Here is a 24,051-nt window from a genome sequence, read left to right as displayed (position 1 = left end):
TATATGCTAGGTTACACCTTTGTAGATGGAGTAAGTAACATATGATGTGCTGTATGGACACATTTAAAGGATTGATTGTGTTGTTGTGGCAGTAATCAACAAATCTTTTCCACTTTGCAGCATAGCATGCCCTAGTAGTAGGGCGTCTAGCTTCCCTTATAATATTCATGCAATCAGGGGGAAGGTTAAGGTATCCGAATTCTAGGACCTCAGGAGCCAGATCGCAAGGGTGAGCTGAGCTGGGTCCGGGTGCCTGATCTCTCCATGGTTCTGGGTTAGGAGGCATGGTAAGAGGTGTAGTTTTTGGTGTGGTACTACTGAGAGTTCCAGCAGTGTGGTGTACCACAGTTGTCTGGCCCATGTTGGAGCTACTAGGATCAGTGTTAGGGAATGCTGTTGTAGCTTTCGCACCACTTATGGAATTAGTGGGAGAGGTGGAAAAGCGTATGCAAATTTGTTTGACCAGTTCATCCATATCGCATTGCCTTTGGACAATGGGTGTGGATATCTGGCGGCGAAGCTTGGGCATTTTTTGTTTTCGTGGGTGGCGAATAGGTCTATGTGTGGATGCCCCCACTTCTGAAAGAACGGGTGAAGAACCTGTGGGTGAAGTTCCCACTCGTGGATCTGCTGCGTTTGTCTGCTGAGCAGATCTGCCACGGTGTTTTGGACTCCTGGGACGTGTTGGGCCAGGAGAAAGATTATTTGTGGAATTGCCCATCTCCATATGCTCTGTGCTAACTGAGAGAGCTGTGGAGAGTGTGTGCCCCCCTGTTTTTGAATGTAGTACATGGCAGTCATGTTGTCTGTGCGAATGAGGACTGCCTTGCCTGAAATCTGCGTCTGGAAGGATTTTAGGGCGAGGAAGATTGCCAGTAACTCCAAATGGTTGATGTGGAGTAACTTCTGTTGCGGCGTCCACGTGCCCTGTACTGTGAGATGTAACAGATGAGCTCCCCAGCCGGAGAACGATGCGTCTGTTAGGATTATTTGTGGGACCGTGTCCAGGAACGGTCGACCTCTGGAAAGGTTTGTGGTGTTCCACCACTGCAGAGAGCGATGGGTGCGACCGTCTACCAACACCAGATCTGTCAGTTGCCCCTGGGCCTGGTTCCACTGGCGCGCTAAACACTCTTGGAGTGGACGCATCTGGAGTCTTGCATGGGGCACTATGAAGATGCAAGAGGCGATCATCCCTATCAGTTGCATAAACACTCTTGCTGGGAGAGAGTGTTGACATATGAATTTCTGACGCAGAGCCTGTATATTTGCAATCCTGGCAGGATTGGGATAGGCTTTGGCTTTTGAGGTGTCTATGGTGGCACCGAGGTATTGTTTTGTGTGTGATGGTACCAGGTGGGATTTTTGGTGGTTCACCGTGAAACCTAGCTGGTGAAGTAGTTGGATTGTAGCGGCGGTATGTTGCACACATTGTTCGTAGGACGTGGCTTTTATTAGCCAGTCGTCCAGATACGGGAAGACGTGAATGTGCTGTCTTCTGAGGTGTGCAGCCACTACTGCTATGCACTTGGTGAATGCCCTTGGTGCTGTTGTTACCTTGTACGGGAGCACCTTGAACTGGTAGTGTTGCCCGTCCACCACAAATCTGAGGTACTTTCTGTGAGACTGGTGTACTGGGATGTGAAAGTATGCGCCTTTCAAGTCCAGAGTGGTGAGAAAATCGTTCTGGGAGAGGAGTGGAAGAACCTGTTGAAGGGTTACCATGTGAAAATGGTCTGAATGTATACAAGTATTTAGAGGTCTGAGATCTAGGATAGGTCGTAGAGTCTCGTCTCTCTTTGGAATCAGAAAGTACAGGGAGTAGACCCCTAAATTTTGTTGATTTATGGGGACCTGCTCTATGGCTTCTTTTTGCAGGAGGGAGATCACCTCCTGTTTTAGTAACGTAGCATGTTCTTGAGACATAGGGCGTTGCCTGGGTGGAATGTTTGGGGGGGTAGAAGTTCATTCTAGGCAATACCCTGAACGAATAATTTGGGTCACCCATCTGTCTGAATTGATTGTCTCCCAGACGTGAAGGAAATGCTGTATTCTGCCCCCGACCGGAGTGGAATGGTCTTGAGGGAGCGGGGTAAAGTCATTGGGCAGGAGGTGTGGCAGAGCGGGCAGTATTTGTCTTGCCTCTGCCCTTATTATTATTGCCTCTGTATCCACCTCTTTGAGAACCCTTTGTGAAGGTAGATTGAGGAGGGGATTTGTAGGACGTGGATGCACTATCCGAGGAGTAGCCTCTGCCCGTGCCTCGAAAGGAAGAGCGGCGAAAGGAGCGCCTAGGAGTGTGTGACTGTAGGGCTCCCATGGATTTCGCCGTGTCTGTATCTTTTTTCATCTTTTCGAGGGCCTCATCAACTTTTGGGCCAAATAGATGATCTTGGTCGAATTGGTGGTTTAATATAGAGGCTTGTACCTCAGGTTTAAAACCTGAAACTCTGAGCCAGGCATGGCGACGGAGAAGGACACTGGTGTTTATGGCCCTGGAGGCTGTGTCTGCTGCATCTAGGGCACAGCGTATAGAGGTATTAGTTATTATTTTTCCCTCTTGGATAAATTCATTAGCCCTGTTCTTGTATTTTTCAGGGAGATGGTGCATGATGGTCTCCAACTCATCATAATGCGCCCTGTCGTATCTGGCCAATAGCGCTTGCGTGTTGGCGATACGCCATATGTTGGCGGCTTGTGACGCAGTGCGCTTCCCTGACGCGTCTAGGAGCTTGGACTCTTTGTCAGGTGGTGGTGCTTTGCCTGACGCCTGAGAATTTGAGCGCTTCCTAGCTGTAGATACCACTAGGGAATCCAATGGTGCAGGGCCTTTAATGTATGAAGGGTCTGTGGGGGCGGCTTTGTATTTCTTCTCTATACGGGGGTTTAGGACCCTGGCCCTGACTGGGTCTTTAAAAACCTCCGGTGCATGTTTAATCACTCCCTTTAACATAGGTAGAATGGCAGTAGATCTATGTGCATTGTCAAAGGTGTCTAGGAGAAAATCCTCCTCCACTGGGTCAGTATGTAACTCCACCCCGTGGTAGTGTGCCGCCCTTTGTAATAGGTGGTGAATGCCTAAGGAATCTTCAGGTGGGGATGGCCTACATGGGTAAAGGTCATCCTGTGGGACATCTGGGATGTCCGGATAGTTATAGTCGTCCCATGGGTCTGGAGATCCAGTAGGGGTGGGTTGTTGTGGCACATCTGCTGGATCATAATAAGGGTCTCCTAAATCGTCTGGGACAGGAGACAAGGTTGGGAAACGATGAGGCAGGGGTGGAGAGGGTGGAGGTGGTGGAGGAGGTGGGGAAGGCACTCTGGAAGGGGAGGTAGCAGTGTCTTTCCTCTTTGGAGGTGGAGGTGGAGCTTGTTTGTCCAAGTGTCTCTTTTTTGAAGACAATGTCAAATGTCCAGTTTTTGGATCCTTGGTGAGTGTGTTTTGGAGAGGATCCGGTGTGAAAAGTTCTTGCGACCCTGGTTGTTCGGTCGGCGCCAAAGTTTTCGGGGCCGACTGCTTTTTAGGTTTGTCTAAGCCGTGCTTCTTTGGGACTTCCGATTTTTTGGTCGGTGCCGAGGAAGGCTGCGGCACGGGAGTGTCGGTGCCGAGGGCCTTGTGATGTTTGGTCGGTGCCGGAAGGGCAGGTTTCGACACCGAAGGCTTTGGTACTGGGTTCGGTGTGGAGATGGAGGCCGATCTTGTCTTCGGTGCCGAAGGGTGTTTTTCGGTACCGCTGGTAGGCTGGCTCGAGACCGAGCTGCCGGAAGGCTTAATAGGCTTCTTTACCGGGCCCGAAGGTGGGGTGTGAGAAGCAGTATCCTTGGTCTTGCCTAGGCCCGAAGGCAAAGGTGTGACCGAAGCCTTTTTGGGTATCATCGTGGGTGTGGGAGGGGGTATTGTACTCACGACCCTCTGCGCCGGGGTGATGTCCTCCACATCTGAGTCGTCGGCCTCGGAAGCACTGACGAGGTCGTCGTCCTCTTCTTCGATGTTCTGCTGTCCCGGAGCTTCGACATCGTCCCCGAAGATGTCGACTGGAGCGGAGGTCGAGGAGTGCGCCATGTTGCGTCTAGCTCGTCGATCTCGAATAGTCTTTTTAGAGCGAAAAGACTTGCAGGCGGCACAGTCTCGGGCCTTGTGTTCAGGGGAGAGGCAGAGGTTGCACACCTCATGAAGATCGGTGTGGGGAAACTTGGACCCACATCGAGGGCACTTCTTGAAGGGAGTTCTTTCCATCAACCGAGACCGGAGCCGGAATAGGCCCGAAGGCCGCCGTCGACGACCGGAATCGAAGAAGTGCCGAAGAGAAGGTGAGTGAGTAAGATGATTTATTATCTGAAGGAGCTCGATGAGCGAGGATTTTTGCGTCGATCGTTGAACTGGAAAGTTCGGAACCGGAACGCGAAGTATTACATCCGAGCCCGATGGCGGAAAAAAACAATCTGAGGATGGAGCCGAAGCCCATGCGCAATACGAACCAAAGGAGGAGTCACCGAACTCGTGACTTCCAAAGACTTTCCAAGAGGAAAAACAAACTGCAAACATCCGGGCCCAACACCAGATGGCGATCTATGCACAGTGTATAATCTGCAGCTCATATGCCTCGAACAAATAGTTTTAATCGAATGTATTAAAAACAAATCTTTTTATTTAAAATGTTAATTTAAAATTAAGTTAATAATTCTGTATTTTTTGAATTGTTCAATATTTAACATATACGACCAATTGACATTAATATTTAACATAGGAATATATTTTTCATTAAAAAGAAAATGTAACATTTTTCAACTTTCCCCAACACTTTAATATAGGAAGATCTCTGCCTACGTGTGAAAAAGGTTCAAGTGGTGACTTTACACTTGTAAATTAGGCTCTACCCCCTGGGGACATGCAAGTTTACACTTTTGAGAAACTTTACTACTTTACACTATTCACCGTTTATGAGTGCACAGTTAATCAAAAGTGTAAGCGTAAATTTACATCTGTAGATATACTCAAGTGTAAATTTACCTCTGTCTAAGTAGCGCCATGTGTGTCAAGGAAGAGCATTTTGTGCACTGCACTGTCGTACAGTGTAGACATTTTTTTATAACTCTTTTTTATTGATTTTCTGCATATGGAAACATGCACATTCTCAGAAACAACTTGTGCCTCAGATTGTGTGATCTCCACCAATCCAATAGGAAAAGTTACTTACCTTAAGTAACGCTGTATCTGGTAGAGACATAGTCTATTTGCAGATTCCTTGACTTAGAATTTCCCCTAGGCGCTAGTCTTTGATCTGGAGATTTTTTCTGCAGTACCTCTGCGCGCCGGGGGACCGCATCATATGGCTCAGTAGTGACGTCGTCCACTGATATGACGTCAGTGGAACCATATAAGTCCCCTCCAGCTCGCAAACATCAGTTTTCTAGGGATACTTTTCTGCGCTAGAACGTGGAGCCACTACTAAAACTGGATGTTGAAACAGTGTGCCAAAAAAAAGATAAAAAAGCTTTGAAACAACAATAAAATTAAACAACAAATGGTATGAAAATACCAGACACAGGTTTCAATAATAAGAAATCAAAGTGTAACACAGGGCCATATGAAACTTTGTGCCCAAGTGAATAACCCATATAAGGAGAGAAACCATGCCCTTTATGAACCAATCCTGAATGGTAATGAATGATCCGGCAATAGTTCAACAGAACCTACGACAAAAGCATTAAACTGTTAGTTAATTCACACAAATACATGATCTATTGACTGTATCCGTGTCAAGGTCTAATGCTACCAAAAAGCTTTGCATAGAAAAAAGAATAATTAAAACTGCTCACTGGTGTAAGAAACCAGAGTGCAAAAGAAGTACACACATACTTTACCAGCCACCCACATTCGGAAAAGTATGATCAATGCAACATTTAAACAAAAGTAAGAGACCAGCTTAAAGAGTTTGTTTAGACCAACATAAATTGAGATAAGGACAGTTTTGAGAGGGTACAACTCTTACCTCAAAAGACCTTCGCAGAGTGGGAAGGATGGGTTAGACATTTAGCCCCAGATTCTTTAACTTAGAATTATATACCATAGCTATACCCCACTGGAGGAGGGTCTGAAAACTAAACCCACAAAAGTTCTAAAGGAGAACTAGGTGATCAACTAAAGACTGACCAAGAGCATGTGGGAATAGTAAAACAAACGCTTGGCTCTTAATGCACAAGTTACTTACCTTTGGTAACGATATATCTGTAAGAGACATAAGTTAGTGATAGATTCCTTACCTTAGAATTACCCCCAGGCGTCAGACTGGATACGGAAAGTTTTCGTCAGCAGTACCCCTGCGCATCAGAAGGTGGCGGCGTGCGGCTCCGCGTCCGTCGTAGGCGTCATGATCGCCGGGATGACGTCGCGGCAGCTACTTAGACGCCGCCCTCGCACGCTGACGTCAGTTCTGTACACGACTTTCCGCGCCAGGAACGCAGAGCAATGCAAGATACAGACCACAGGTGCATTAAAACTAGGGCCCTGAAAGGGATGACCTTAACCCTAGAAATCAGTTCGCAGAACGGGGAGGATGGGTGGGGCGGTAAAGAATCTATCACTAACTAATGTCTCTTACAGATATATCGTTACCGAAGGTAAGTAACTTGTGCATCTGAAAGAGACACGCAAGTGATAGATTCCTTACCTTAGAATAGATACCCCAGCAATACCAACCCCGGTGGTGGGTCTGCAAACCAAGATCACACCAGAAAGTCATGGAGAACAGAACGGCCAAAGAAGCCATCTTTCCGGACTTGGCTGTCAAGGCAATAATGCTTAGTAAAAGTGTGCAGCGATGCCCACGTGGCTGCCTGACAGATGTCTTGCAGAGGGACACCACGTCCCAATGCAGTAGTAGCTGCTGTCGCCCTGGTAGAATGGGTGTGCAACCGCACCGGAGGTTCCTTTTTAGCAAGAGAATAACAGGCGCTTATACACAAGAGGACCCAGCGGGAGATAGTCCTCTTGTGTACCGCCCGGCCTTTCGTGGCACCTACGTGGCCAACAAAGAACTGCACATCCACCTGGAACTGCTGTGTGCGACAGGTAAAATGGGAGTGCACATTTTGGGTCCAGACGGTGGAGCCTCTCTTCCTCTCCGGAAGGGTGCGGAGGAGGAAAGAAAGTGGGCAAGGTGATAGTTTGCCCGATGTGGAAGGGAGTAACAACCTTTGGCAAGAAGGAAGGATGAATGCGGAGCACAACCTTGTCTGGAGGAACAGACAGGAAAGGAGGTTTACAGGAAAGAGCCTGGAGCTCACTCACGTGCCTAGCAGAGGTGATGGCAACCAGAAAGCAGTCTTCAAAGTTAGTAAACAAAGAGGACAGTTGTGAAGCGGCTCAAAAGGAGCGCACATCAAATAAGTAAAAACCAGATTCAAGTCCCACTGCGGCATCACAAACAGAATATGAGGCAAAAGGTGAGTAATGCCTTTAAGAAATCTACTTACGACAGCGGACTTGAAAAGAGGGGGCTGATCAGGGAGCTTGAGAAATGCAGAGATTGCAGAAAGGTAGCCCTTAATAGTACCCAGAACAGTGCCCTGCCGGACCAAAGAAAGAAGGAACAAAAGGACTTCTGAAAGAGGGGCAGCAAGGGGATACACAGCCTTTGCTGTGCACCATCCCACAAATTTGGTACCTGCCAGGTGTTGAACCATCAAGGAAATGCCTTGACGTTCCAGCCACGTCCAGATATGTAGAGCCTCCTGACATAGGGTCCACGACCCCACCCCGCTCTGCTTGTTGCAGTACCACATGGCGGTGGTGTTGTCTGTGATCACTACTCTCCCCTTGACAGAGGGAAGGAATGCTCTGAGTGCAAGTAGGATCTCCCTGAGCTCCAAAAGGTTGATATAGAGCTTGGACTCCGCCGGAGATCAGAGGCCTCTGATCTCCGCCTCTCCCATGTGGCCGCCCCATCCCAGGAGGGACGTGTCCGTCACGACTGTGTGCTCCGGTTGGGGAAGGGAGAGGGATCTGCCGCTGACCCAACGCTGGTTTGTGAGCCACGACTGCAAGTCCTGTGCAGTGCCCTCCGAGATCTGGACGTAGTCGGACAGGTTCCCCGGATGCGGATAAACCCGAAACCGCGCCGTATCAAGAAATGCTCTGATGAAGATGAGCTTCTGAGAGGGAATCAGGTGTGACTTCGGCACGTTGATGGAAAACCCCAGCAAATGCAGGAGGTCGGCCGTAGTCTCGAGGTTGGAGACGACTGCCTGGGGCGAGCCCGCCTTCAACAGCCAGTTGTCGAGATAGGGGAAGACTGAAACCCCTGATCTGCGCAGAAGAGCTGCGACCACCACCATCACTTTCTTGAACACCCGAGGGGCGCTTGTAAGGCCGAAAGGAAGCACGGTGAACTGAAAGTGCTCGTGGCCCACCGTGAACCGTAGGTACTGCCGGTGGGCTGGCAGCATGGGGATATGAAAAAAGGGAACCTGCAAGTCCAACGCTACCAGCCAGTCTTTCGGGTCTAGAGCAGACAAAACCTGAGCTAGCGTGAGCATCTTGAACGTCTCCTTCCGGAGGAAGCGATTGACGTTTCGGAGGTCTAAGATAGGGCGCAGACCTTGGTCCTTCTTGGGAACCAAGAAGTAGTGGGAGTAACAACCACGACCTACTTCTGGCGTCGGAACGCGCTCGATGGCCCCCTTGGCCAAGAGGGCCGTAACTTCCTGCTGAAGAAGTGCCAAGTGTTCCCCCGACATGCGTTGGTACTGAGGTGGCATGGCTGGAGGGGTAGATTCGAAGGTTAGGGAATAGCCCCTGCGGACTATTTGTAGAACCCACCTGTCCGAGGTTATGGAGCGCCAGTGGGGAAGGTGATGGTGAATCCTGCCACCCACTGGTGTCAGGTGGGCCTAGGAAACACCGGACTAGGAAGGTTTAGAGGCGGCGGCGGAGGTGGTGGACTGGCCCGTCCGCTGTCCTCGGAACCCACCACGGCGGGTCCCACGTCCGCGCCTGCGCAGAGACTGGCTGCGCAGCCTTGCGGGTCTGAAAAGAACGCGCCCGGGTGCCTCGACCCTGACCTCGAAAGGACCGAAAAGTGGACCCTGAGGGAGTAAGCGTAGTGGCGAGACCCAAGGACTGGGCCATAGCCCGAGAGTCCTTAAAGCGTTCTAGGGTGCTATCCGCCTTATCACCAAAGAGGCGTGTACCATCAATGGGCATGTCCAACAGGGTGTTCTGGACATCCCCATAACGACGGAGCTCTACAGTTGTGGAATAGGTTGGGCGCTCCACTCAGCTCCTACCGTGAAAGTCTCGGGGGGATTCGTCAAGCGGAGGCCGAGAAAAAAGGGGTGTCCCAAAACGCGTTTTCCCCATGTATTTTCCCATACGACCTTTAGTCGAAGGTACAGCCCGAACGGCTGCACAGAATTACTTGAAATTTGGCAGAGAGGTAGTCCTCAGGTCAGGGATGTGCCTTTTGCATATATGGAGTCAATCTGTTCAGTAGGTCCTGAGAAAATGGCAGTTAAAAGCACATACATATCTATAGCCGCGCACCGTGCGCGCACCGGGCGAGCACCCTAACGTACGCGAGCGCAATTCTGATTGGTGGTTACATGTTAGTCAACGTTCGAATCGGTCGAAATCAGGAAGTGTCGGCCGCCATTTCGTTTGTTTTCAGTGCGAGAGTGAAAAAGGAAGGTGGCGAACGTGAAAAGGGGGCAGGGTAGAGAGTTCCTGACCCCCTACCCTTTGTCAGGGGGTCCCTGAAGGACCCCGAAGGTAGAAAAAAACATTTTAATTTTTTTAAAAAAAAAATCGCGGGGGTGCGCGCACCGTACGCGCATGGTGAAAAACCAAAACAAAAAAAATAAAAATTTTAATACGTAGTTTATTGTAAAATAAATAAAGAAAAAACCATAGGTTTCACACACGTTATAGTTCGGAATTAGCATTTAAAAAACCTTGCAAATTCACTTAAAAAACCATAGGTTTCACACATGTTATAGTTAGGTGGATATTTCACTCGTAAAAAACCAATGAAATTCCCCCGTTATAGTTAGTTCAGATAACTATAACTCGCGCGCCCGCAATCCTGCTCATGAAAAGGAACTCCTTGCAGCAGGTGAGAGCGTTTCATCCACCATCTGATGGAGTCCCTGGCAGCTTGGTGGAGAGAGACACGATCTTCCCAGCGACCTAACCTCTGCGACCATTGATCTTCGAGTGCTTGTTGTAGAGGCTGCATGTGAAGACGTGCATTGGGAACAATGTAAATGCACGAGGCCATCGACCCCAGTAGTGAAGACACTTGTCTGGCTGTGGGAAATGCAGTGTCGAGAAGAGTGTGGCATTTCAGAAGCATGGATGATAACCTCTCCTCTGAAGAACACACGCTTGCCTCTGCGGAGTCCAGGGAGGCGTCCAGATAGTGTATCCGCTGAGTGGGATTGAGGACCGACTTTTTGTAGTTGACTTGTAATCCCAAGTACTGTAGTAGGTTGAGGCAGTATGAGAGATGGCTCTGGAGTAGTATAGGTGTGGAACTCTTCAGGAGCCAGTCATCTAGATAGGGATAGACGAAGATCTTCCGCTTGCGGGGGAAGGCAGCTACCACAGCCATACACTTGGAGAATGTCCGTGGTGCGGATTTGAGGCCGAACGGCAGTACTCGGTACTGGTAGTGCTGACGAGAGACCTGAAACCTGAGGAATTTTCTATGTTTCACTGAGACAGGAATGTGGAAATAGGCGTCCTGCAGGTCGATGGCACACATCCAGTCTCCCTGGTGAAGGTGCGGAAAGATTTGATGCAGGGATAGCATTCTGAACTTTTCCTTCTTGATAAACCTGTTTAGCAGGCGCAGGTCGAGGATAGGTCTGTACTCTTTGGTCACTCCTCGCTTTTGAACTAGAAAGTAGCGGGAGTATACTCCCCGATTTCTTTGGAGAGGTGGGACTTCCTCTATGGCGTTCTTGGAGAGGAGAGGAGCTACTTCATCCAGTAAAAGCCGATTTTAAAGTTGAGGAAGGTGCTTCAACTGCGGGGGTACTTGCGGATGGGGAGTCTTGAACCTCAGCAAGTAACCATGCTGTACAATATTCAGTACCCATTTGTCTCTTGTAATGGCTTCCCACTTTTCCAGGTGAAAACTGATACTTCCTCCAACCGGAGTGGCGAACGGGCGTGGAGGAAGTAAGGCCTCACTGTTTGGGAGGCTGCTTCGTGGTGGACTGCTGCTGCTTGGCGTTCCCTCTTCCTCTGTCACGACCCTTCTGTTGGAATTGGGGTCTCTGCTGGTTCTGAGAGGACCATTGAGGGGTTTGAACCCTCTGTTGAAAGGAACGTTTGTCGCCCTGACGAAAACGCTTCCGATATTCTTTGCGCTTCTCCAGCCCAACAGCCTTGACGGTGTCCATTTCTGTTTTCATTTTATTCATCTCGTCATCGGCGTGAGCCCCGAACAAGGACGATCCGTTAAAAGGCAAGTTTAAAATCTTCTTCTGCGCATCAGGCTTGAGGCCTGTTAGTCGCAGCCAGGCTGAGCGCCGAGAACATATGCCATGGGAGTAACCATGAGCGGCGAGGTCTGAAGCATCCGCAGCCGCACTTATGATCTGATTGCCTACAAGCCCACCTTCAAGAAGAATTTAGTTGAAATCCTGCCTGTCTTCCCTAGGGAGCTTTTCAGCGAACCTGGAGAGGGAATCCCAAAGAGATCGATCATAACGCCCTAGAAGGGCTGAAGCACTCGCAATTTTCATGTATGAAGCAGATATGTTGCACATTTTCCTGCCATAGGAATCCATCTGCTTACTGTCCTTCTCTGGGGGGACAGAAGATGAAACAGACGCAGATTGCGACCTCATGGCAACCGCCACAATAACGGAGTCCGCTGGCGATCCTTGAAGGCACAGAGCCCACCGTAGCAGGAGTGAGAAATGTGGTCATAGCTGGCTCCAACAGTCCTGGTACCAAAGGAAGCAGTGGTCTGGGAGCTGTGCGATGGTGTAAGGTGTCAAATATAATCGATGTGGGAACCACAGGGGTGTGCAACGTGATGTTCAGTTTCTGCGCACCCCTACCCAGGACATCAGAGAAGGTAGCGATGTCATCGATGGGAGACACCCGCGATGGAGGAGTCGAGGAGAAGGTCGGAGAATAGTCCCGGACCGAGGACCTCGTGGAGGAAGACCATGTGGTTGATCTTGTGCGTCGTCTCTTGTGGGGACGGTCGCTGTGATGAGCCCTGGACCTTGATCGGTGTTTAGAAGGTGATCTTGGCCTTCTGTGAAAAGAGGAACAATCTCTGGATCGTGATCGGCGTGTGGAAGGCGATCTTGGTCTACCAGGAGGAGACTTGCTTCTCCGCGGGGAGATTCTAGAGGGTGAATACGTGCAAGAATAGTCCGAACCCGGACTTCTGCAGTCACCTGTACCCACATTCTCCAGCCAGCGAGGTGAAAGACCGAACTTTTCTGCCGCCTTAGGTGATTTCTCTGGAGAAATCTGAACGATATGCAGTCCTGGGGACGATGACTGGTTCCCCGATGACGATCTGGACCTGGACATCACTTCACGCTGAGTCTCCTCCGTGGCCGCTGCAATTTTATTCCTCGACGACGAACGCCTCGACGTCGATAAAGTCTGCGTCACCATCGGTGTCGACCGAGGAGATTTGCTCTGGGAACGCTGTTCCACTCTCGACGGCCGTCTTGACGTCGATCGCCTACGGCGATATGGAGACCTAGACGTCAACCCTTCGTCGTCGGGCTGGTGATCTCGACGTCAACCTTCGCCGTCGGTTCGGCACTTTCGACGTCGACCTTCCATGACGTCGGGTCGGAGTCGATCTTCTCGACGTCGAATGATGAGCCTTTGACGAAGCTCTCGACGTCGACAGGCCCACCTGCGGTGAGATGTTCGTCGTCGCACCTCTCGACGCTGACCCCCTCAAGGGTGGCGGAGAGTGTCTCGACGTCGAGGCTTCCGTCGACGTCGACGACGGAGACTTTCCGGATCTCATAGGACCAACAGCCTTCGAGCCCGAAGTGCCGTGCCTCGACGCCGACTTACTTGTATGCGGCAGAGAATCTCGACGTCAAATTGGTGTTCTGTCTCTTGACGCAGAAGAAAACCTGGGTCTTTTCGACGGTGACGGCGAATCTCCTGGAACCTTGTTCTTCCTGGGCTCAGGAGAGGTGGTATGTCGCCGTTTTTTATGTTGTTTGGCTGAAGAGGGTGGTTTGAAAGATGTATGGTCGCCTTCATGACGGCTTCTTTCCTTCTCCAGCTGGGCATGTCATTTTATGTGCTCTCTATCGCGTAGAGTGCGCCTTGAACATTTCTGGCAGTACGGGCACTGGTCAGGATTGTGTGAAGATGGAAGACACACAATACACACAGAGTGTGGATCTGCCAGTGCCATCTTATTGCCACAGGAAGGACATTTCCTGAATAAGGCAGGCATTCTGACTGGAAAAAAAATAGAATTATAGTAAAAAACCAGCAGAATAAGCTTTCAGGAGTAAGAAAATGTCGAGTTTTCTGAGAAAATCTTAAGAAAAGTCATTTTCAGTCAAAAAACTGAAGAGCTCAAGCTCCAGGATCCTCAGAAGGAGCTGGAAAAAAGAACTGACCTAACTGTCACCTGTGGTGCATCATGGGAGCAGGGGTCTCCTACAGGTCTTAAAGGCACGGTCCCCCTACTCTAATGCCTTAAAGGCAAGGTGTCAGTTTTCTTTGTTTTCTTGATACTCTGCTGCAGCCTACAGGCAAATGGCAATAAAACATTGTTGTGAGACAATTGGCTTAGTGCTTCCTTTTTTCCTTATGGGTTAGGGGTACTACAATGCAAACCTATGTAATTTCAGCATTTTTGCCATGTTTGAAACATTTTATGCTGCATGTATATGTTTTCACATATGCATATATATGTATATATATATATATGTATTTTCTATATGCTCCGGGATCCCGCACGTGTATTCCCCTGGATGAAAACCTTGGAATACCAGGGCAAGCAAAAAATAACTTTCTGTTCCTGTCTTTTTTTTTTTTTTTAAATAAATAAATGCTTAAAAACAAGATGACATACCACAAAGAGATGCACATAAAGTGCAGTTCAAATAGAAGGACAGCCCTGTCAAGAACAGGCACATACAACACCTGTGATACATGACAATATGAGAAACACAGCAGCATTTACTATTATGTGTATTCCGTATATTATCATACATAACATCTCTGAAAGGAGATATTTGGTAAAAATTACACTGCCCCAAGAAAAAAGGGGGGGGGGAGGGGGGTGCGCCACTGCCACCACCAAAACAGTATAGGTGAGTTGTCAGAAGAAAATGCTGTCTGTCGAGTGACTAGCAAGAAAAACAGTCATGAAACCTCACAAAGTGAGAAGTGTTTGAGGAAAAGTAAATGCCCTCTAGAAGATAGGGAATGTAGATTAGACAGAACTACATATATCAATATAGGTTTACTAGATGGGTGAATGCACAGATTTCTGATAACTTGGGACAAATTGGCCCAACCGCACAGCTTGGAGCATGGATAGGTATACCGCACCATAACGAGGAGCATGGATAGGTATTGACTGTATTGGATTATTAAAATCATATTTATACTAGACGCTATTCCTTACCCTAAAGGAAGAATTTGCAAGCAAATAGCATCCGAATAATGCAAAATTTAAATTATGAATTAGAGCAACGATCCAACTTTCTTAACCCCTTCAAAGCTCTGATGCACTCAAAGAAATACTTAGGACACTAAGGAAGCGAGACATAACGCACAAAAGCCAATGGTTTGGAAAAAACCATAGATGCGTAAAAGTGTAACAGCACCTTGTGAAAGGCTATCACAAGAAGAAAATAGAGCACTTAGCTCACTATAATAGTTCTGAGGAGAACATAACTCGAAGTCAGAGGAGGACACAGCGTATTATAGAAAGAATGTACAGTGGAGAAATACACTACCAAGGTAGTATTCCTGAAGAGCTATGCAATAGCAAACCAGTACTCCACATAGAGTAGTTCATATACCCACAAAAGGAGTATAGTCTCTTGTGCCTAGCTCTTTATCCAAGATAATGGAAAAGGAATCAAACCAGCTACCCAGCTGCAAACACTGTCCAGGAATTAAAGACTCAAACCCGGAGAGTAATAGTCTACTATAAGTCAGAAACAGTGCTTATATTCAACACTACCAATGAAATGAAAGCCAAAACACAGAGAGCACGGCCGTCGACATCATAGAACAAATTAAACAAGACCCGAAGAGGTCCAATCACAAGTTGCCAGCCATGAGGCAATCAGCATGGCTATTGAATAAATTGAGGCCATCAAAAGGTGAGCCCCTTAGACTCTCCCGAACATTCTCATGGAAACTAGAATCACGCAGCCAAGCGTGCCTCCTTAGAGGTACTGATCTAACCAAAGCCCTACTTACAGAATCCGTTGTGTCCATCGCCGACCTGATAGGGAACTTAGCCAGTTCACGACCATCCTGTACCAGCTGAAAGAGTTAAGCTTTAACTGCTTCTGGAAGAGAAGGAAGTAGTCAGTCGACAGAATCCCATAGGGCAAAAGAAGCCCTTGCAAACACACAGGACGTGTTCAAAGACCTTAGGGCCAAACTAGTAGACGCAAACAAATTTCGGACAAATGTCTCCAACCACAGACACTACCTGCTCGGTGGAAGCACGGGAGGAGCTTCCAAATTCAGCGAAGCCGAAGCTGCCTGCACAATAAGCCCTCTAGTCTTAGGGTGCTGAGAAAGACAAACAGGGTAATCCGGAGGAGGTCCATGACGGTGTGCAATAGCACGCTCAACAGACGCATGACGCCGGTTTTGCCCATGTCCCCAAAAGAATTGCATATAGTGACTCTCCAAAATGAAGGAAGGGCTCGATCCAAGTGCCTCCTTGATGGAGCAGATCCTAGAGTCACCACAGGAAGCTGCAGCTTTAAAATGTAAGCAGCCAGTTTAATGACCCCAGCAAAAGCCGCAACAGCCTATGTTGCTATTCTAGGAGGTGAAACTAAATTGTAGGTAGGGGACGGTTGAAGACTGATGTACCCACCAAAAACCAAAGAACCTCTTGCATGTGACAGGCAAGACCACCCAAACGCTCAATGCTACCAGTATCTGCAGGTTCGTCCTGCAACACTGGGGAAATGGCAACGGAAGGAGTCTCAGCCTCAATTTGTATATTAGATGGAGCAGAAGCCTTAGTAGCAAGAAAAAGAGTCTCCGACGTCGACCGATGTCGAGACGGCATGGTATTGAAGGCCACCACTGGGGGTGTCTCTGGTGCAGAGCGGCATCGAGACGGCGTCATATCGACATCCACCACTAAAGCTGTTGTGGGCGTCCACAGCGTCGAGGCGGCGACAGGTCATCCTCTGCTGACGCCACCGACGTCAAAGCAGGAAGCTGCACCGGGCTGTTTCCCGACGTCGTAGGGACTCCAGTTATGGAGTCAGAGTCCACTCCACATCTTTGGGGCCTGATGGAGCTCCAGGAAGAGGCACCGACCCCCCCCCCAAAAAACTGACAAAACCTGGAAATACACTTCAATTTGGGCCCTAGTCGCCTCCTCACCAGGATTTGGTGGAAAACTCAGGGTCGACTCCAGTGTAACCGCCAATGGTAGGGACCTGGAGGAGATGGCACCAGCTTCACGACTTTGCGAGGCAGAAGGATCTCCGTGACTTCGATCTCTTTTGGTGGGATTTACCCAATTTCAACGAGCGACATCCAGCGGAACGGCTTCTCAACAAGCGACGTCTACGGGAATGGCTTCTCGACCTGCCCCAAGCAGGATCCTCAGAACGGGAGGGAGATCGGCGTCGCTTGGATTCTGCACTGGACAGCCGGGCCGACAGCAACTTCTTCCGAGGTTCCCGTAACGACTTAGGCTTCAGCCTTTGACAGGTGCCACACTCCTTGGAGTCGTGGTGCTCTCCCAAACACCACATACAAATGGTAAATGGATTCGTCGCCGACATATGCCATGTACAGGTCAATTAAAGGCCGAAGGCATCGGCACACTATTCCAGGCGCGAAAGGAGTAGAGTAGGCCAAAACAAAAGAGGCATGAGGAACTGCTTCGCCAGGATCTGTGTTACAGCACAGAAAAGAAGAAAACTGATGTCAGCGCACTGGAGGGGACTTATATGGCTCCACCAACGTCATATCCGTGGACGATGTCACTATGGAGCCGTACATGCAGAGATACTGCTGAAAATCTCTGGATCCAGACCAGCACCTGGGGGAAATTCTAAGTTAAGGAATCTGCAGCTAGATGTCTTTATCAGCTATGCACTGTTCAAATTATCCTCATAACCCACACAAGAATCCTGTCCATGCTGCAACATAAGTACTGAGGCAATAGCTCCTATCCCTGGTCAGTCTCCACCCAGGTCCCAGGAGACCATATTTTAAAGTATTTCTTATACACCCCCCTGACTTTGTATACCAATGTCTCAAGGTCTGCACACGGATTCATTCCATTTGTCCATTCCAAGATTGAGGCGGCACGAGCTTCTTGCCAATGGCGGGCTAGATCGCTTTTGGCCACCAAGTATCCCATAGCTACCAGTGTGCGTGCACCCGGGGGCCCCCTCAACGAGTCCATCATATCCAGCAGCCCCACCTTTGGGTCCAGATATAACATCTATTTAGCACACCTCACAGCACATCATTAATGGCTTTCCAAAATCGTGCAATTGCTAGGCACCTCCAAACGGCATGAGAGAAGGTCCCAGGAAAAGACTACAACTGCAGTAAGCTTTTCATGCCATTTGTCAAAGTCTTAGTGGGGAATAATAGAATTTATGCAGGTACTTAAACTGCACTAGGCAAAAATGCATTGATCTCGCCAACTGACGGGGCGCCCTCTTGGCTTCAACCCATTCCTCATCTTCGAGGGTTCCCAAATCCGCATCCCATTGTGGCTTTAGCATGAACACAGGATCAGGGGAATTATTAATGAGTCATTTGCATAGTGTGGGTGCCCCTTTCCCAAGCATGTCAAGTATGAAGTGGCGTTCTAGGGGATTACTTTCTGGGAGGGATGCAAGTTTGTCCTGATGTACGTCCAAGGCATACCCTAGCTGTGGGGAACAATAGAATTGTGACCTGTGGAGGTAGAAGTGTGCCAAAAGGACCTAATGATACTGCCTCTCCACACATCACCCAGCATGGAGAGTCCTATCAAATCCAATTTGGTGAGGTCGACTAGTCCTGCTGTTTTGGACAAACAAGTGCCCTGCCACAGCAGGGTCACCGCTGTCAACACCCTATGCCAGTGCATGTGTTTTACTGCTGTGTGCCAGCACAGGAGGGGAAGGCGAGAAACAGGGGGGAGTGTGTACGATGGTGGCTTGCAATAAAGTAAGGTGTGGATTCCATAGGAGTCAAGAAGTTTGTGCTCTAGGCAACTGGCCAGGTTGTTTCTGTCCCCATATAGCCAGTTATCTACTGGCACCAGAAGGGACACCAAGAAGTATAGTTTAACATCTGCCTATCCCAGACCCACCTGGGACGGGGACATTTGACACTTAGCGAATGATACTCGCAGGTCTGGAGGTTGGTGAAAAAGGTTGGGGGAGAATGTATTGCAGAGATGGGATGCCTCCGGGTAGCAATGCACTATATAAAAGCCTCATTCATTTCAATGTTGACAGATATAAATGAATCGCGGAGGGAAATAATTTGGGATAATGCTCCCCTGCCAGCCACGGTCAGTAGCAATGATGCCATGTCTCAAAGTCGTGTTTCATTCTACTAAGTAGAGGTGCCATATTCAAGTACCAATATCTCTGTTGGGTGAAAGGCACAGTCATACCCAGGTAGTGGAAGCTGTGTCCTGCAAGATGGAGTCCAGCGTCAATCCACCCTTCTCACATCTCCCTCTTAACTGGTACCAATACTGACTTCCCCCAGTTTACCTGAAGCCCCAACAAACCACCGCAGAGCCAAAGGATTTCCATCAGACAGGCAATAGTGGTCTCTGGGCACTGAACATATAGGAGCATATTATCTGCATAAAGGGAGACCCTGTCATCCAACCCAGTTCACCACCAGAATACCTACACTCTAGCATTTACCCCAAGTAGCTCTGACAGGGGCTCCACCAAAAGGGCAAAGGATAGCAGGCATCCCTGTTGAGTGCACTGCTCTATTGGAAAGGGAAGGGAGAGAACTCAGTTGCCCCTGACTTGTGCCCATAAGTCTTTGCAAATGATTTCTACCCAGTCAATGAACCGGGGGCCCAATTGCCTTTTACGAAGGAATTCTAGCAGGAGCAGTATTTGGCTAAGTATTTACATTTCAAAATGTATTAATGATATAGGATGCTACGAGGTGCATTCCTTGGGGGGGTTCTGGGCTTGGGGATGACTGTGATGGTGAAGGGAGTCTGGGCCCAACCAGGGCATTCTACGATAAGGCCAATAGATGCAAGGCAAGCACAGAGGAGTACCTCTTCTGGGGGGAGGCTATTAGGGCCCAGTGTCTTGCCTGATGGCATTGAGGCAATTTCCTGTTGCACCTTCTCCACCGTGATGTATAAGTGTAGGTAAGCTTTCTACTTCCAGAGAGGGCTCTTACTGGGAGGTCAACCACAATGAGTTGATCCTTCTCGGCAGGGTGGGTGGGGGGAGAGTTTGTAGGGCTCACGATAATCATCGAGGGCACCAAAATGAGAGGTGAATGCCGCAGCGATATGTATTGCCACCTTGACCACCTCTCGTCCAGGGACAATTCTGCAGTTCCCAAGTGGGCTCGCCAGCCAGTGGAGTAGCTTCCAGACCTTGTTCTCCAGTTCATACACCCCTTCCCTGAGAATGAAATTAACCCAATCGGCAAGTCCATGAGCCCCTTCCAGAAGGCCAATCAGGCCTGGTTTTACTTGGTCGAGGAGCTAGAATGGGTTGCCTGTGCACGCTCAAGTCAAATTATGTTACTGTGTAGAACTGAACAACATAAATGATAGGCTTTCCTCAGGTATTTGTCCTTGACTTCATTCTCATGGGACAACCCTACCTTTACTGCAATAATCTCCTTCCACTTTTTCAATCATAATCCTCTACATCACCAATATCATTTCCTTTCTGTTCATCAGATGCTCTAAACTTACATAGTTGGTTGCCTATCTGCCAAGTGATATTAATGACTAAAACACATATGTAGGAAGCCCAATACCGGTCGGTAACGGCCGATTTTCGGTAAAAATCCCGTTACCGACCGGTATTCAGGCTTTTGGTATGTAGGGGGCACATTTCAGGATTCAGTAATTTACCGAATCGGTAAAATTACCGAATCGGTAATTTTACCGATTCGGTAAATACCGAATCCTGAAATGAGATGTAGGGGGAGTGTGTGGGTGTTGTGTGGATTCGTTATTTACCACCAACTAAAAGTTGGTGGTAAATGACGAATGGCTTTGAAAAAGCATTTTTTTGCACTTAGAAGTGTGCAATGTGGCAGACATACATGCCCTTAGGGCATGTATGTGTGCCACATGTGCACACATGCAGGAATCAGGGGTGCAACAGGGTTTCACTGTGACACCCTGCCACCCTTGATTGTGCTCCCCCCATTACCGAATCGGTATTTACCGATTCGGTAATGGTAACTGGCTTCCCATTGATTCCTATGGGCCTCCTGGCCCATAGGAATCAATGGGAAGCCAGTTACCATTACCGAATCGGTAAATACCGATTCTAAAATACCGACCCATTCCGAATCGGTAAATATTACCGATGGATTACCTACATAGCATTTACCACTTCATAAATACCGAATCGGTAAAATTCGGTATTTATGAAGTGGTAAATGTTAGGCCACCTACATATGGCCCTTAGTGCTTTTATGCTTATACCTCTCAAGCTGCAAATAATTGACATCCGTCTTTAACCATACCGAAATCTGTTTCTAGTCCCATCTTCACACTAGCTTGACCTCGCAATCTCTTTGTGAAATGTCTTTTCTCCACATTAAAACCTCCCCTGGTCTTTACTCTCACCTGACCCGAACTCATCTGAAAGCCCCAGACCACTTTTCACTACACTTCCAAAACTATAACAAATATTTCAGTCATTATCAACTGACTACTGCAATAATCACTGAATAGACCTTCCTCACTGATCCTTCTAAGCCTATGGAATGGGTCTTAATTTTGCTATCAGTAGTGTTTAACCTATCAAGATCCACAAGAAATTCCCCTTGGTCTCAGGCAGGCAAAAACATGTCCACTGCTGCAGCAGATAACATTCTACAGCACTGCAGTCTCCTATGATTAAAACCCAGGAAGTATTTCCGCCTGGAATTTATTTTCCTTAGAGTAGCATGATTTTACACCCATTCCACTTTATAGAATTCCATTAATTTACCCTCAATATCGTCATCATAATCACCATCACCATCACCAAAACCACTGCTTCCTCCATGCCCTTTCTAAAGTACTAATTGCAACCCCATCACTAAACTAGCATGCAAAATATAGGTAAGCCAGTCATAGCATTAGAAATGTAAACTGACCCTCTCTGCATAGCCAAGTTTATGTTACTGGTTGCTTTACATCACTTGTGTGTTGCTTTTCTGGTCAAAACAATTAACCAATTAAACAATTAAACAAGAGGGGACGAACAATAGTTCAACAGATAGATATGCTTCAGAACTCTGTGACCTGTAAGTCAAGGATGTTAATCCAACCAAGATCTGCTCCTCTATTTTATCTCAGATGAGTAAAAAGAGCACTAGTGGGTTAGGCACTTTTGTATCTAAAGCTGTTTAACATCAAATCTTAACACATGGTTGGGTATCTCCATGGAACAGGAATTGAGGTCTATCACAACCATATGTAAGAATGTATCTGGGTGGTAGTACAAGCATCCTTCCCTATGGCTAACTTGGTGTGCCTGCTGAACACACATTTGCTACGTGAGGGTAGCTCACTGGCTTCAGTGCTGTTTCAGGCATTGTTGATGAGCTTTTCAGGCTCGGACTCAACACCTGTCAAAAACTCCAATGTTAATTGGGAGCCTGGCGTAGATTAAAGGGTTGTGTGGTGAACCAAAGGAAGCAGGAGGAAAGCTGGGTGAAATGAGAGGTGCAAAGAGTGACCGTATTTGTAAAGCATCTGTTACCTGGTACAAAACACACTGCAGGCTTTAACTTTAAGTCTGGGTCAAATCATGTGCTGAATTATGAAGCACAGAACATTGGAGTCCTGTAGCATAAATGGGTGACAGCTAAAGACCAGCTGAATACCTGTGTGTTTTAGAAGGTGTGTTTCAGTGCAATTTGCCTTTCTTATCTATTCATACACATATACTTAATACTATCTTTCCGTCTGAAGGTGGCATTTGATAAGGGATTTCTCAGGATTTTGCCTTCTGCACTTGTGGGTGGACCACAGTGACCCTTTACTAAAGAAATTGTGGAAACCATTGGGTTGCACTCTTGTGCTTAATGGTGGACCCCAAAGGCACACTGATAACAAGAATCTGGAAATCCTCCGATTGTGCATGCAACAGTTCAGGATTAACTCTGGTCACACATTTCCTTGGGCTACTCCTTCTACCATTAAACTCTTTACATAATAACTGCTGAAAGTCTAGGGTTGCACCTTCAGTACTTCTGGGTGAACCCAATAGACATTAATTGTAATGTGTTCACTTACCCCAGCAGACATCACCACCACCATTAGTGGGAGATAGAACCATGACATTATTACTGCATGTCCTATTTCCTCTTATTTACCTCTTTAAATATTGCAAGCATACAAGTGGTGTCACGTCCACGGTTCATATACCAGGACCTCAGGTACTTCACCCAACTCTTACCACATGCATAATTCCTCAACTACACACTTTGAGCAAAACAAACAGGTTTTCCTGTAATTTCTCAACACAATTAAAGTGTCACAAAACCACACTAATATACACATGCTATATGAATTCCCGTTAACATATATAACTTGGGGCATATTGAACAATAAAAACAAAAAAACTATTTTACACAAAAAAAACTGCTGAATGGAATGTTTCCCAAATGACTGCTGGTGTTTGAGATTACATCAAGCATTCCACTTTACTGCTAGTCTAAAGCACCAGTCAGCAAAATTACTAGTGGCTAAAACTAACTAAAGCACTCCATCACTTTTTATATATTTTCATTTATGGTTACTGGCACCACCTTAGCCATAACGCATCACAAATCCAAACTTCTTACTTTTAGAGTCGGTATCTTATGGTTTCAGCTGTACCCATGGCCAATTTCTCAAAGTTTTAGATCTCCACCATAATATCCTTTAAAGTAACTGTTTCAATAAACACATTTAGAATTTTTTAAACAAATGTCTGAAAGGTATCAAAACAATCGTATTATAACCTTGTGTTGGCCAGCTACTCTAACCTGTGTGATCATATATATGCATGTGCACACGAATGCTCTACAAACAAAAGAAAATATAATTCCAGAAACTCTAAAATACTAATAACAATATGCTCAGTAACTTAAACTTTTAAGTCATGCCACCACTTTACTCACAATTTCATTTTTTGTTTCTAGGTCTCTTTCCAGTTCACTATAGCGTTGTTTCTGCTGAATGGTCTCCTCTTTCAACGATTTATTCATCTTGTCCTGATTCTGTAGCTCCTCTCGAACCATTGACCGCTCATTATTTAGATTCTCGATCTCTTTCATTTTCTTCTCAACTTCTTTCTCTAGTCGTTCTACCTCTTCTGCACATGAAAGCAGAGAAAAAGGACAACATTTTTTGATCATATGAAGATGAACTGGATGTCTGTCTGGAGCTCTACCTCTTAAAATCAAGGTCATTAAAAAAAATTGTGGTATTAAACAGTGTTGATTTTAGAGTTAATCCTGTTTAATAAAGCACAAAAATACTGTCCTACTTGTACTTTCCCAAATTTAGGAAATAAGGTGCTTTAAAAACACATTCTTGTTTGCAACCAGAGGCATTCCGAGGACTGACAAGGCTATAATAGGTATTCCAGAAAGATGTTCACTACTCGTTC

At 47.4% G+C, this 24,051-nt stretch overlaps 1 protein-coding gene across 1 annotated transcript in view; it reads right to left on the bottom strand.

Annotated features, from left to right (window-relative positions):
- The window catches only part of CNTRL (centriolin), a 1,084,252-nt gene that overhangs the window by 974,155 nt on the left and 86,046 nt on the right, over positions 1-24,051 (bottom strand). The window contains exon 7 of the mRNA XM_085613596.1: positions 23,561-23,754. Within this exon, the coding sequence (XP_085469722.1) occupies positions 23,561-23,754 (194 nt within the window). The remainder of the gene's footprint in view (positions 1-23,560; positions 23,755-24,051) is intronic.

This window comes from Triturus cristatus, chromosome 1_2 (assembly GCF_964204655.1).
Source record: "Triturus cristatus chromosome 1_2, aTriCri1.1, whole genome shotgun sequence".
Classification (NCBI taxonomy): Eukaryota; Metazoa; Chordata; class Amphibia; order Caudata; family Salamandridae; genus Triturus; species Triturus cristatus.
This window is presented reverse-complemented; position numbering and strand designations above follow the sequence as displayed.